The following is a 15,063-nucleotide window of genomic DNA, read 5'->3' on the forward strand; positions in this document are numbered from 1 at the left end:
TGTTCTTCTCCCATTGGGATGAAGTGATATTGCTGTAACTTGCATTTTCCATAGACATTAGCCCAGGCAGTACTTGGGACTACTAGTCTTCAGCGGGTTAATATTTCCCATAAAATGGGTAGCAACTATCACTCAAAATAAAAAAATGAAATCCAAGTTCCCGTACAAACCAAGACTATATCAGGTCAATGTATGATTTTATTGAATCATTTTTTTTTGTCTATACTTCTGCCAGGAATGTTCAGTGATGCACAAGTTAAGTTGGAAGTTGGTGGGCTTGGTAAATAATCAATGTCTTAACAGAAACTGTTGATGACATGACACGCATATAATCTTCTGCATTAGACTTCATATCTCAATAGAAATGAAGTATTTCCGAAATCTTGCGAGAGTTGACACAAGGTTGGTGTAAAGTTTGTAATTGTTTTCAGCTGTGCTAAGAAAGAAGAAGAAAAAAAAAAGAAGAAATGAACTAGCTGTACCGCTATATTCTGTAGATTTTGTGGTGTGGTCACACATTACAGCCTTGCTTATAGGATTGTCTGTTTCCATGGCAACAGTGCATTTTTGATAAGGGTAGACATGAACATGCTGGTAATTTTTGATCTCTCTGATAACCGGCCCTTTCCATCTCCGATAGATACTACGGTCGTACCACTTGGAAGGGATCTCAGCAGGGCGGATGATGGCCAGGTTGTTCCATGTCCACAACACTATCGAACTACACCTCCTCCTTCAGCAGTAAACATAACTAATAACTACCAGTATGTGCTTAATTTAATTGGCACAAGTCCAGATAAATTGCTCACACCGATGCCTCCGCCGGTTGTGCCACATGGGCTGCAAAAAAAGCTCAGCGTCAAACTCAACCAGGAAAGCGTACTTGGGCAAGACTGGACCAGTCTCGCCGAAAAACTTGGCCTGGAAAGCTGCATCGAGGCTCTGAAGGGGAGGCAGGACCCAACGATGGATCTCTTTCAGGCCGCTCACCAGAAAGGAAAGATAGAGAGCCTCGAAGAATTGGCGAAACTCTTGGAGGAGATGGAGAGGCAGGACTGTGTAGATATCATCCAAAATTATCCTCAAAACCTTAAACCTTGATCTTGACTGGTATCTGCATTTCTTCCTGTGGTGTCATTCAAATGCCTAAAAGAATGTAGCTATCCAATTGGTTCATTTGCCCGTCACGCGACATTCAGTTAAAAGTGCCATCGCGCACTGTGGCTGTGAGTCGTACAATATTTTTGAGCAAAAATGGATAGTGCATGGCTGACGTCGACCCTTTCCATTGACTCCAGTGTTAAACTCACAATCAACACGGAGTTTTTGTTCCATCGCATGGCTCTGATGTCACAATAAACAAACATTTGTTGCATGTGCTCAACAATAACAAGTGCGCTCAAAAGCGGATACTTTTGTCATTCGTAGCTTCAACTGATTGGTTTTGTGTACATATGTACACGTAGCAGACTGTGACTGCAGCCACTCATTTGCCTTCCGCAGAAAATCATTGTCATTTCTGTGCCAAAGTCAAGAATCTGTGCAGACCATATCTGTTGATGTTTGAGGGTTGTTTATACACAAATATGCGCACTATTCAACGCGCAGCTTCGCCTTGTTGAATACAGCGCCTCTATCTTTCACCTCGTGAGAAATCTTGCACCATCGCACTCGTGATCATTCACTATTCGTATGTTATTGACTGGTGGAATTACTGTTAAAGTGATATTTTCGCGTGAGTAATTAAATGTGCATGGCCGGGTAAGATGGATTCCTTGTGTTTTTAATTCTGCGGAATTGGGACATTAACTACTGGAACATATGGCATGCAAATATATTTCATGCTTTTATTTTCGCATTAGCGTCCGGTTGTGAGAAATGCCCGAAAATTTCCAAACCGTGAACATTTCCACTTTTTCAGTACCTGGCGGGATGAAATGGGGTGCAAGCCTAGCGACCATGAGCACAAATCAGATCTCCTTCACTATGCTCCGCCCAGTGCCCTGCCCTGAGTTCCATGCGGTTGCCTTTAATGTGTGCAAACACTCCACTTTTCATCAGCATTCTGAAATTCAAACAATGGATTCTAAATCACAAATTCCAACAAAAAAGAAAGAAAGAAGAAAACATGATAAAAAAAAAATGATATACTCGTACATGTAGTTTCCTATAATATTAGAGAACAAATGTATCAGTATGAATTATATTATTAGGTAGTTGGTAGGTGTGTTCATTTTTCATGTGCTTGAGTTTTGACTGACACAGAAAACCTGATAGCATTGTAGACACTAGCCAAAGTTTCTAGCATAGAAAGGGTAAAACCGTCAGTCCCACAATAGGCACTGAAATGCTTCCACCGCGATGTGTAATAAAATACACACAAGTCATCTCTGTGTCTGAGTATCTTTTACCGCTGTATGATCCAGAGTTACACTGTATCAGAGACTCCAACCCCAGGCACCTTCTGATCTGGAGATTCTCCCGCCCGAAACCCCATAGCAAACGGGAGACTTCAAGTTGATGTGTGCGAAGCGCGAAGTTCCTAGGGTTCTAGATGTTCTTTGGTGCTTTCTAAGGCTTATTTTTTCAACATACAATAGCAATAAGTAAGAAATCCTTTCCACCGGGAGACACAGAGCCAGGGCGGGAGAAATCAAATCTCAAACGGGAGAACGGGAGATTTTGCAAAAATGGGCTTTCGGCGGGAGATCTCCCGTCGAAAACAGGAGAGTTGGAGTCTCTGCTGTATGCGAGGCTGCACACTGGCACTGGTCTGATGGTCCAGACCAGCAACAATCGCTGTTGGACAAGTATTTTATACTTTCAGGTATGGACCAGTTAAAAACATGGAAAACCTTGGTACCTACTGGTTCAACAGGGTCAGGTTGGATTAGCAGGAAAAAAAAAATGGGTTAATATGTAGCTCTGGTGTATTTTACGGTTACACGTATATTTCTATTTGTTTCTGTGTGTTATATAAAATGTAACTGAACTGAAATTATAGATAATAGTTGCTGTTATGCAAATGTGAATATGGATTAAAATTTTTGTTTGCAAAGTGCTCTGTTAACCTATTTTGGGTTGAATTGTGCTGTGTGGAAACATTATGTGATTATGTTATTGTTGAATATTATTTTTATTAGTATTATTATTATTATTATTATTATTATTTAATATTAATACTATTGTTATTATTATTGTTATTATTATCATAATTATTATTATTACTGTTATCATCATTATATTATGGTAGTAGTGACTCTTTCTCCATGCACTAGTGTTTTTGCTTTTGTTTTTTATTGTCTTAACTCCAAGGACTAAGACTCCTCAATACAAGCTAAGATTAGTTGAACCCTTACCACGCTGTAGTGACCAATAGGTACCATACAGCCTGTAAGTCCACCAGTTTGCTGTTTTATATGCGGATATTGGTCAGGAATATTGGGAATGGGATGTGCAATTTCTTATTTCATATCTCCATTGTTTTATATTCACTTTTGATAAAGGTCAAGTTTGTTTCTTTTGTTGTTGTTTTTTTTTAAACCGATAAACCGATTGACGGTGAAGTGAATCACAATTTGTTTTCCTTTTTTCAGATGTAGCTTTTTTTTCTTCCCATGAATACCACAGTATTATCTGGGGAGAGGTTTACCTGACTTGAATTTGCAGTCTTGTAGGGCATGTTACAATATATGCAAGTGCAAAATTCAGTGGCATTCTAAGGACAAGCAATAGCTTAAAAAAAAAAACATTTTTGAAGGTTCAGATTAGGAAAGGTGTGCACTGTGTAGAGACAAACAGTACTAAGAGTCTGGTTTATATTCTATTTATTCCTGCATTTGCATTTAAAAATGTAATTTAATCATAGAATTGATGGCATTAAATACTTAAAGGGTGTGTACAGTTCTGGTCGAGGTGAGGATTTAGCTTTTAACGTTTTGCAAGATATTCAGAAACCACTCTATGAGATGTCAAAGAGCATGCAATTCTAAGGGGTATCAAAAGTTTATTAATTGATGAAAATCGGTTTTGAAATGGCTGAGATATCCAAAAACAAGGTGAAACAAATAGATCCTAATAAAGTTGTGGCCTGTCGCCTTTTATTATTATCACTTTTTTGGATATCTCAGCCATTTGAAAAACCAATTTTCATCAAATAACGTTGAATCCTTCTTAAAATTACATGCTCTTTCATATTTCATAAGAGGTTTCTCATTTTCTCACTTTAATAAGAATGTTCAAAACATGAATCCCCACCTCAACCAGTACTTTACAGTCCCTTTAACTCTCCCCCAGACTATGGTATTTTATGAATTTAATAAAATTTATGAATTTTGTAAATATCATAGATTTTCATGTTACAAGCAAAATTAAGGCAAAGAATAACCTTTGTAGGTGACAACGTTTGGTTGTTGAATTTCATTTTTTTTCACTTTTCTTAAATATTTTGTTCCATAATGATATGTGCTTTCTTCTGTGACAGAGTTGGCAGAATCATCAAAGTCTTGATATGTTCGCAGTCAACCCTTGGAAATTAAGCACACCTTGAATTCACTTAACACAGTGTATGAAACTTGTTTTAATGTTACCCCTTAAAGTTAAAAACTTAAAGTCTCAATGTGTAATGCAAACTGGAAAACTCTGCAATTTGGCCCAAAACAAGAAATTTGATATTGGTATGAAAAAAAGAAAGAAAAGATACTGATGTCTGCCAATCTAAATTTTATATTCCTAGAAATGTTTTAAAATATGAAACTCTTTCAATGAAACTCATTGTTCATCTTTTAATCTAAATTTTATATTCCTAGAAATGTTTTAAAATTTGAAACTCTTTCAATGAAACTCATTGTTCATCTTTTCACTGACCTGTGGTTCTGTTTGACCAGCAGGTTTCATAAAACTGTGCTATTACAGTGTAATAAATGACTTACTTAAACTGTATCCTGAATGGCTTGTAGCCTTGAAAGCTGCTCTATCTGTTTTTTAATCATTATTATTATTTTCTAAGTTTGCCTATCCGGTTTGTTTTTGTTGGCAATTGTCATGAAATTCGATAAATCATGTGATAATCATGTACAAGTGCTACTGGACAGCTGAAAATGTTAGAGTCTAAAATTGGCAATGTTGAGAGACCATGCTTTCAGAGCTACCAAGTCTCATGCATTCTGCATGAGACTCACAAATTCCGGGTCTGTCTCGTGATCTCAGGCATGGTACCCATATTTCTCACGCATCTAAACATACACGTAGCTCTAAGGGTTGAAGTGATAGTTGCAATTGAATGTATATTTCCCTTTCGTCTTTCAAGATAAGTACAAAATGTAGTCACTGAAGTATGCACCAGATCGCACCATCAAGTGCTAAAAATTGAAAAAGCTCCATATCGCGAGAGGGGGGACTTCCCCCTCCCACACCCTCCCCCCGATTGGTCACTTCACTCCCTCACTTGGGCGTATGCGTGTGTGCCAAGATGCCCAGTCATGAAAGTCTCACTCATAAAATTATTTTGAACTTGGCATCTCTGTGTTTTGTGACTTGATCAGTCATTTGTGATGAAATCACAATGTTGTTGTTCAGATATTTATATGTCGTGCTAATCTGTGATACGCTGCATTGTGCCAATAGTCTGGATTCAAGTACAGGCTTCCTCACTGAAATGTCAGCACTCTTGTCAATTGTTTGATGTGTAAGTTTTAATGAATTTAGTTTTAATGGTTGATGGTAATAATCTGTAAGAATTTCTTGAATGTTCTTTCATTTATTTTGTGTATTTTGTGTATTTCTGCATGGTACAAAGTCAACAAACCACTACAGCAAACATACAATATTTGTTTATTATTTCTCATAACTACTTTGCCCATGAGCGATAATGCTATCACTGTGCAAGAAAAACATGTTCTGATTTTATATTTTACCAGACTTAAAATTGCATTAACCATTGTGCACATACATGTAGTGTGTGTATCATGAGTGGCATAGATATAGAGAATAGAAGTATTGTATAAAATACATAAAAATATATTTTTACTAATTTGTGTAAAAAAAAAAGCTAAAAAAGTTATTAAAAACTTCACTACAATTAGTGAAAATTAATTGGTATATGACTCATGATTGTTGTATTTCACTTTCTGTTTTATGGAGACTAATTTTATGGAGATTGTTTTATGGAGACTAAAAAAAAACAAATTATTTCATGACCATGGCCGTTCCATTGATGGGTTCATCAGGATCTATGTTGTATCGTGGCTCAGTGGGTAAGGCTGCATGCACCAAGACCTGAGGTCTCTGGTTCATGTCCCACTCACAGTGGAGACTTTGCCCCAGGGCTAACCACTTCACCCTCATTATTGCCTCATTTGTTTTTAATGGGTGACTGAAATGAAATATATATCTATGTGAATTAAGTGCATGCAGCAATACTAGTAGCAAAGAGCAATGAAAATATGATGAAAATCAGACAATCCGTTCAAAAGTTACAAATTGTTAAAAAATGTTGGTGTTACCATCACTGGAAGGGAAGACTACTACAGGTTGTGACGTCACGTTTGGGAAGAAAAAAAAAAAGGAAGAAAACACAGAAAAAAGGAGAACATATGAGAAAGTTCAGCATATTTTCACTTTTTTCCACACTTTCTTTGATGTAGTGTTCTACTAATTCCTGCATTTACTCAATCAACATTCCCCCATTTGTTTTTTCTTTCTTTCAATCAACAGCATTAAACACAGTTGTACCATGAAAAAAAAAAAGATTGGCAAAGAAAGGGTACCCTAATGTGCTACTCATTGTCTTATCAGTTTCCCCCACAATTTTCAGAAATTGATTTGAAACTCGGTACTTATAATGTGGGTTCTTTCCACAATGAACTCCATAAATGCCCTCCATAAATGTGTGCATGTTTTCCTTGTGTGCCTCCGCTGACTGCAGCTGGCTGTTACAAAATAGGGAGGTTTAAATTTTTACACATGGACGACTCTTCCGCTGGACGTTCTCCCCACCCTGTCGTCCTGAAAGATAGCTTTAGATTATTCTGGTACACAACATACAACGCGTATAAGAAATAAAATGGCGCCCCCATATGATCGGTGCAATACGGTGCATGAAGATGCTCTTTGCGTCGCAAACTGTGCAGAAGTAAAAATAGCTCAGAACGCACAGTGAAAAACTCAGACTACGCAAGCTTAAAATAGATTGAATTGATGCATGCTTCTGTGCATGCATAGAACCCATTTTTTTTTTCCCTCCGAATGTCCCCACCATAAAAATCTAAAGCTCCCTAATAATAAAAGCTGTGCAATCATCAATGTGAACGACAGCCGCCAAAGTGGTACACAAAAGGCGTTTTGACATCGCCCCGATAAAAATCCAAGCTCGAAAAAGTTTTCGTGATTGCGAATTAGAGCGCTATTTCATTTCTTATTCACATCAGCCCAAAGGGGGTTAGCCCGAATAGTTAAAAATTTGAAAATAGCTAATTCAACAGCTGAGTATGTGCAAACAGCGTATCAGTAATGTGTGTGTCCTCTCAAAAATTCCTCATGCTTTGTGTGCTGTTTGCCTCGGTCAATTTGGTCACACACGCGAGGAATGATGGAATTCATCACGCTAATTTCTCGAGTCCTTTTCGCATTATCAAATAGTGCCGTACTATCCAGCTATTTCAGAAATTTCCCGAATTGGACTCGAGAAATTTTCTCGAACAGAGTGATACAACTGGCGCGTTAACTTGTGTTCACATTATCAAATAGCGCGCTATTTCGCTGTCGGGGAAAATTTCCAAAGTGAGAAAATAGCGCGCTATCTCGAAACATTGGGCTGATGTGAAAACGCCTAAAAAGACTGGCTTGAAAAAATCCAATATACAATATGCATTTATTGTCAATGTCTGTGGATAGTGCCCATTGTATTCAAGTAGCCCCTTTTTTAAAGCAATTTGGAATGTCATTGTTATCATTCCTACTGAAGAGCTTTATGCTAGCATTTTTTTTTTCAGGAAACAATTAGAACAATGCTCTTCCATGTCAAAAAGATAATTAATTTTTCAAAGTACATAATGTAAGATACACTGTAACAGTTTGTCTCGTGTTAGGTTTGGTCAAAAGAAAAGAAAGCATTTTCTCAGCATCCTTGGTGATTGCATGAATAAATCTAAAACACACACATACATGTACACACACACACACAGTGATATATTTCAAGTTTGTGCTATACACACACACACACTTACACACTTACACACACACACACACATGCATAACTCATCTAACAAAAGGAGAAAGCTCTCTCAATAGTTCTGAATTGTTATCTAACTTGACACTTGTACATTGTACTTGACCTTTCTGGGACATATCCATGTCGGTAGTGCGTCTGCGCCGATTAGCAACGACGCTTTCCCGCCATCAAATCAGACGAGCTGATGAAGCGTCCAGGATCGGACGTGAAATTGTTCTCGGAAGTAAAACAGTAAAGTCCAGATGAATTGATTTAATTTTGGTTCCTTTATTGATCGTTACCTGGATGAATCACAACTTACACCATTTGATTTTAAAACTTTGTACAAAAATAGTTTGCACAAAAATCATGGACAAGAAATTAAGAAATTGTACAGTACCTACTAGACTTTTGAAGTTCTAAACAGTTACATGAAGTGGCTTTAAATTGTGACCTGATAAAAAGTGAATTTGAGAAAACATTACAAGCACATTTATCTTTATCTTCCAGTATTTCACACAACAACCAATCTTAGCAAATTAACATTTAATGTAATTGTATTGCTTCACATTACACAAAATGCCCTTCACATCCTACACAGGGTGAAAAATCACTTTTTATGCATGTACAGTGAAAAGGATTTAAATGCAGTATTGTTACTTGTTCCGAAACACAAATTTAATCACTTGTGAAGTGCCTTTTTGTCCCCGCCGAACGAGTTCGAGCAGGGGACTATGAAACGGGCTCCGTACGTGTGTGTGTCCGTGTGTCCGTCCGTCCGTCCGTGTGTCTGTGTGTGCGTCCGTGTGTGATCAAAATCTTCAATTTGCTACTTCTCTGTCATTTATGAGCCAATTTTGATTCTGTTTGCTTTATATGATAGCACTACATGGGAGCTTTGAAACTTCTACACAGAATTTCAGTCGTGACCTTTGACCTTGACCTTTGACCTATATTGTACATTTTGCTACAAAATGCTACTCCTTCGCCATTTCTAACCCGATTTCGATTCCGTTTGCTTTATGTGATGGCACTAGGTGAGGGCTTCAAAACTTCTACACAGAATTTTGACCTTTGACTTGTTTGACCTTTGACCTTGATTTTTGACCTGTATTGTACATTTTGCTACAAAATGCTACTCCTTCGCCATTTCTAACCCGATTTCGATTCCGTTTGCTTTATGTGATGGCACTAGGTGAGGGCTTCAAAACTTCTACACAGAATTTTGACCTTTGACTTCTTTGACCTTTGACCTTGATTTTTTGACCTACATTGTACATTTTGCTACAAAATGCTACTCCTTCGCCATTTCTAACCCGATTTCGATTCCGTTTGCTTTATGTGATGGCACTAGGTGAGGGCTTCAAAACTTCTACACAGAATTTTGACCTTTGACTTCTTTGACCTTTGACCTTGATTTTTGACCTATATTGTACATTTTGCTACGAAATGCTACTCCTTCGCCATTTTTAACCCGATTTCGATTCCGTTTGCTTTATATGATGGCACTAGTTCAGGGCTTCAAAACTTCTACACAGAATTTTGACCTTTGACTTCTTTGACCTTTGACCTTGATTTTTGACCTATATTGTGCATTTTGCTACAGAATGCTACTCCTTCGCCATTTCTAACCCGATTTCGATTCCGTTTGCTTTATGTGATAGCACTAGGTGAGGGCTTCAAAACTTCTTCACAGAATTTTGACCTTTGTCTTCTTTGACCTTTGACCTTGATTTTTGACCTATATTGTACATTGGCTACAAAATGCTACTCCGCCATTTCTAACCCAATTTCGATTCCATTTGCTTTATGTGATGGCACTAGGTGAGGGCTTCAAAACTTCTACACAGAATTTTGACCTTTGACTTCTTTGACCTTTGACCTTGATTTTTTACCTATATTGCACATTTTGTTACAAAATGCTACTTCCGGCGGGGACATATGTTACGCACCGCGTAATTTCTACTTTTCCTTGTTAAGTTTTAGTTTACCAAATATGATATCAAATATATGGCGTATGAAGTATTACATGTACATGTTCCTCTTCACTTGTCCACTGCATCAAAAAACATTCAACACAAACAATAATGAAATAATTCATAATGTGCAAGCGACTGGGATATATAATGTACAACTGTACATTTTTATTGCACAACAACAAAATGTAAAATCTTTGCAAAACAACATGCATAGTACAAACAACAGAAAATATATAGAAATAAGAATGCCTCTCAAAGTACACTCTGTGTACATGTACATACATTTCAAGTTGATTGAACACTGAAAATTTAGTTTGATTTTCCTCAAAATTTAACTACTACAGTGCACTCCCGTTATAATGAACATGGTTAAAACGAAATTCCGGTTACAACGAAGTAAAAATTCAGGCCAAAACAGAATCAGCTCTACGTCTTTTCATTGTTTATTTGTACGGATAATGAAATTTCGATATTTAAAACGAAAGAAAACTGCCGGGAGTCCACTGTACTCACGAGGGGGAAGGTCTACTGCAGTGCCAAACTCTTGACAGTTTTAACCTGTTCCGTACTGAATTCTGAAATCCCCATAGACTTAATACACAGGTATCTGGGCTCCAGTATGGAACAGGTTAAGTACAGTACGAGTTTCTATGGTTATCAGAATTGAACCTCCACGGATACCTGTACATGTTCAAATGCGACAACTCCATGAACGGTATTAAAAGTGGATGGTATGATTCCACAACACCACCCTATGACTGCCTGACTCACATTCACATAAATGTGAAAGTCAAATGTCTTTAGCTGATTTGAAAATGGGATGACGATCATTTCCCATTTGCAGAAAATTAAATGTTGATTTATGTTTGACTGTGGAGATACATGTGCAGAAACCTACATCAAAATCCGTGGACAGTCATATTTTAAGGAAAGGACGATGTCAAAAGTACTTTCCCAGTGCTAACATGAAAGAATGCATCATGCAGTCACATAGAAACTGTACAAGAGATTACAGGATGTTGGGAGTTGTGTCAAGAAAACGAGGTGGAGAGAGGAAAACAGGATAATCTCTTGAAGGTTTATTGGTATCAAAATATTTATAAGTTTGCTAAGGTTATACGCGGTTTCTTGGATATTAATTCTATGAAAAATAAATGTTATTAATATCACAAACACTGTTTTTTCAATTCTTTTTTTTATTATTACAGTTATCATTATTATAGTTAACATTATTATTATCAACATAATTATCATTATCATATATCATCCTCAACATGTGACACAGTCATCATCACATCAATCAGTTGCAGGTACTCGACATCATCCTCAAGATTCGGCATCGTCATCATCAGCTGTCATAAAGGATCACCAGTGTGGCGTATTGGATTCGACTCGTACTTTAAAACGGAAACTGGATAAGGCAGTCCGCAATCTAGACAAGTGTGAAAAGAAACTCAGGATGGAACATCAAAAGACAAGATGTTTGAAACAGAAAGAAACTAGAAATGTCGCTATGGCGACTGATGCCTCCGCCATATTGCATGATTCTCCCAATAGGCGTATAATACAATGTCTTCACAATGTGTGATCCATGACAGTTTCACATAACTGGCAAAATATTGAAATGACAGGTTTGTCAGAAATGTCTTGAACTGGGTTTGCTTTAATTTTCTATTAAAGAGTGCAGGTACACATATATTTGGGGAATTGAGCATTTTTACTTGAATTCTGAGAGACCTTTTTATAAGTTTATGCATTGAGTAATTTCCAAGGTATGAAGAAAGAGTGTAATGATGGTACAAAATGGATCTTTTTTTAAAATTTTTGGAGGGGGGGGGGGGGGGGACATTGAAACCTGGCCTTTGACCCTTAACCTTCGACCTTCTGGCTGGAAATTTCCAAGAGAATCTCCATTAGGTAATGCATGTATTAAGTTTTGAAACTAATAATGCAAGCATTGCATATATATGAGGGAAATAGTAAAATTTTGAGGAGTTGACCTTGACCTTTGACCCCTGACTATTGACCCATGACCCCTAAATTCCCTAGATAATCCCTGCCAGTCAGTACATGCGTATGTACCAAGTTCCACGAAGATACATTGAACCATTTGCGAGAAAAGTGATATTGCAACATTTTCACCTAATCTTTGACATTTTGACCTTTGACCTAAAATGACATGAAACTCTCTCTGGAGAATCTCTATGCAGGAGTACATGTCTACACTAAGTTTCAAGAAAATACTTTTGGGCATTGCATAGATATGGGGGAAATTGCAACATTTGTAGCATTTGACCTTGACCTTCTGACCTTTGACCTCTTGCCAATGTCACTAAAATCGACTCAACTAATTGTCCCATCATACATCATCCTTGGACCAAGTTTGGTGAAAGCTGCTTCATCCAGTTTTGAGTTATCACGTAAACAGATAAATTTTAGGATTTGACCTTGATCTTTGACCTTTGACCTCTGTCCGATTTCACTGAAAAACTAATCAAGTAATTGACCCATCATACATCATCCTCCAACAAAGTTTGGTGAAATTTGCTCTATCCAGTCTTGAGTTATCGTGTAAACAGATACAATTTTATGATTTGACCTTGACCTTTGACCTTCGACCTTCAGCCGATTTCACCCAAAATCTACTCAAATAATTGCCCCATCATACTTCATACTTGGACCAAGTTTGGTAAAATTCCAGTAAATATTACTCAAGTTATCGCGTAAACGAAAGCGGACGGACGTACGGACGGACAACCCGAAAACATAATGCCTCCGGCACCACTTCGTGGCGGAGGCATAAAAAGACTAAAAGGAGTAGTGAACCAGCTCAAAAGTGAGAATCTGATCTCCTCGTCTTGTGCTGAAATGCTGGAAACTACTTTCCAAGGAGTGCCCACAGACATTATCCAGCGTATGATTCTGAACAAAAAGAAGATTTACAAACAAATGCAGCATGTCCGGAAGAGCTCAAGACTTTTGCTATGACCCTCCAATTTTACTCAATTTTACTCCAATTCCACATCCTGGTCAGATTAGAGAGTGGTATGCAGCCACAGACGCTGATCCTGGTTTCACTAAACCGGTACTAGAGGCTTTAGCAGCACAGGCAGCAGAAAACAAACGTAAGGGGAAGGAGACTATATAATGCGCCTTGATGCTGGATGAGATGACAATACGGAAGCAGGTCCAGTTCATGAATGGCAAGTACGTGGGGTTTGTCGACATAGTAATACATTATTAATATGATTACTATCATCATATTTTATTATTATCATTACTATTATAACTATAGTTATTATTACTCTAACTACTAATTCTACTAGGATTATTATTCATTTTATTATTATTATTATATTATTATCATTATTATCATCATTATTATTATCATCATCATTACTATTACAACTTCTATTTTCACTTCATATGCAGGCCCTCCACCCCAGGACAAATGTGGCTTATACAGTAGGGCCACCAGGATCTGTCTATAACATTAGAAAATCAATTATAGCTTCCACAAAACAACTTTAATTGTTATCATACATCCAAAATCAACTATTAGTAGATGTAGTCAGAGAGCCAAGATGACTGCTATTGCCATATTAATACTGCCAGCTGACCAAGCAGCAAGGGCCAGTAGAGAGAACGAGTGTTTGGGAGAAGGCAGACCCTCTCAAATGCAGTCCTGAAGAGTTGTGAAAGAAATAGCGATTTTCTCGCCAGGATTTGACGGCTCTGGTGTCAATGGTTGAACCAGAAATTTAGCATGACACAATCCGCAGCCAGGCGCTTTCTCCATTTCTCCAAGAATGTACAAGACTAGCAATAAAACTTCCATACACCAGGTGGTGTGTTGGACACCATTGCATCTATGCATGGCATATCAAGATCTACAGCATCTATGACAATGAGCTGGGTCACAGATGCAATATGTGGGAAATTGAATTGACACAAGTGAGAAGCTATGTACAGCGTTGTTGGATAATTTTATTAATATTACAATAGGTGCCTCATGCATGCTTACAAATTACTACCACTAACAGTATAGGCCTACATGCATGATGCATACTTGCCTTGTGCTATGAGATACTGTTTATACTGTTTAGGTTTATTAATTAATTAATTTTTCATATTGGTATTAATGTTCTTGGTATATTTGAGAATATATTTACCGGTAAGTGTAGTTCACCCCTTCTTACTTTTAATACAAGGCAGGAAATATTGTTACATTATAGTACATGTGACTCAAGCATGGAAATCATTACGCTACACAGGAATAGACATATGAAATGACTTGAATTAGAATATAAAAGCATGCTCAACTTTGTCTAGTTTTAAAGTATTATGTGAAAAGGGAAATATTTAAACAAAATGTGATTTTGGGAAGTGACACTTTTTAACTGTTTAGTAATCATGTCGCTGATGTTTATACAGTACATTTTACTACACTTTTAAATATAATATCTGATTATGAATGATTCTAATTTAGTTGTAAACTGTCGAAAAGTGCTTGTGTGTGAGTGGGTTAGTATGTCTGTGTACAATTTTAGATTGTTTGCATAATATGAAGTTTAATTTGTGTCAGAAAATATTTTTGTTACTGGACCCTATAAATACAGGCCCTACTTCACAAGGTCCATGACCTTTAAAATGTCTCATTGCAAGTCCGGTTTCTTTTTCTATGTGACTCCCAATTTATGATACAGTGCATAATATGACAGACAGCTTCAATATTGTAATTATTTGTTAATGGGATCAGCCTCGAAAGGCCGATAGCTTACTGCCGATTTCCTCCACCATTTAGTTTAATTATTATGTCAATCTTCAAGACACACTTTTTAACTATGCTTTATGTACTTATCCAAAATAATTTTA

At 37.2% G+C, this 15,063-nt stretch overlaps 1 protein-coding gene across 1 annotated transcript; it reads left to right on the forward strand.

The window, feature by feature from the left end:
- The first annotated feature begins 813 nt into the window (after positions 1-813).
- LOC139739230 (UNC5C-like protein) lies at positions 814-1,101 on the forward strand. Its single transcript, XM_071649847.1, has one exon. The coding sequence runs from the start codon at positions 814-816 to the stop codon at positions 1,099-1,101; it is 288 nt and encodes a 95-aa protein (XP_071505948.1).
- The last annotated feature ends 13,962 nt before the right edge of the window (positions 1,102-15,063 follow it).

The sequence above is a fragment of the Diadema antillarum genome, unplaced genomic scaffold (assembly GCF_040938485.1).
Source record: "Diadema antillarum isolate AM-2024a unplaced genomic scaffold, OU_Dant_1.0 seq00000791_RagTag, whole genome shotgun sequence".
In the NCBI taxonomy this organism is placed as follows: domain Eukaryota; kingdom Metazoa; phylum Echinodermata; class Echinoidea; order Diadematoida; family Diadematidae; genus Diadema; species Diadema antillarum.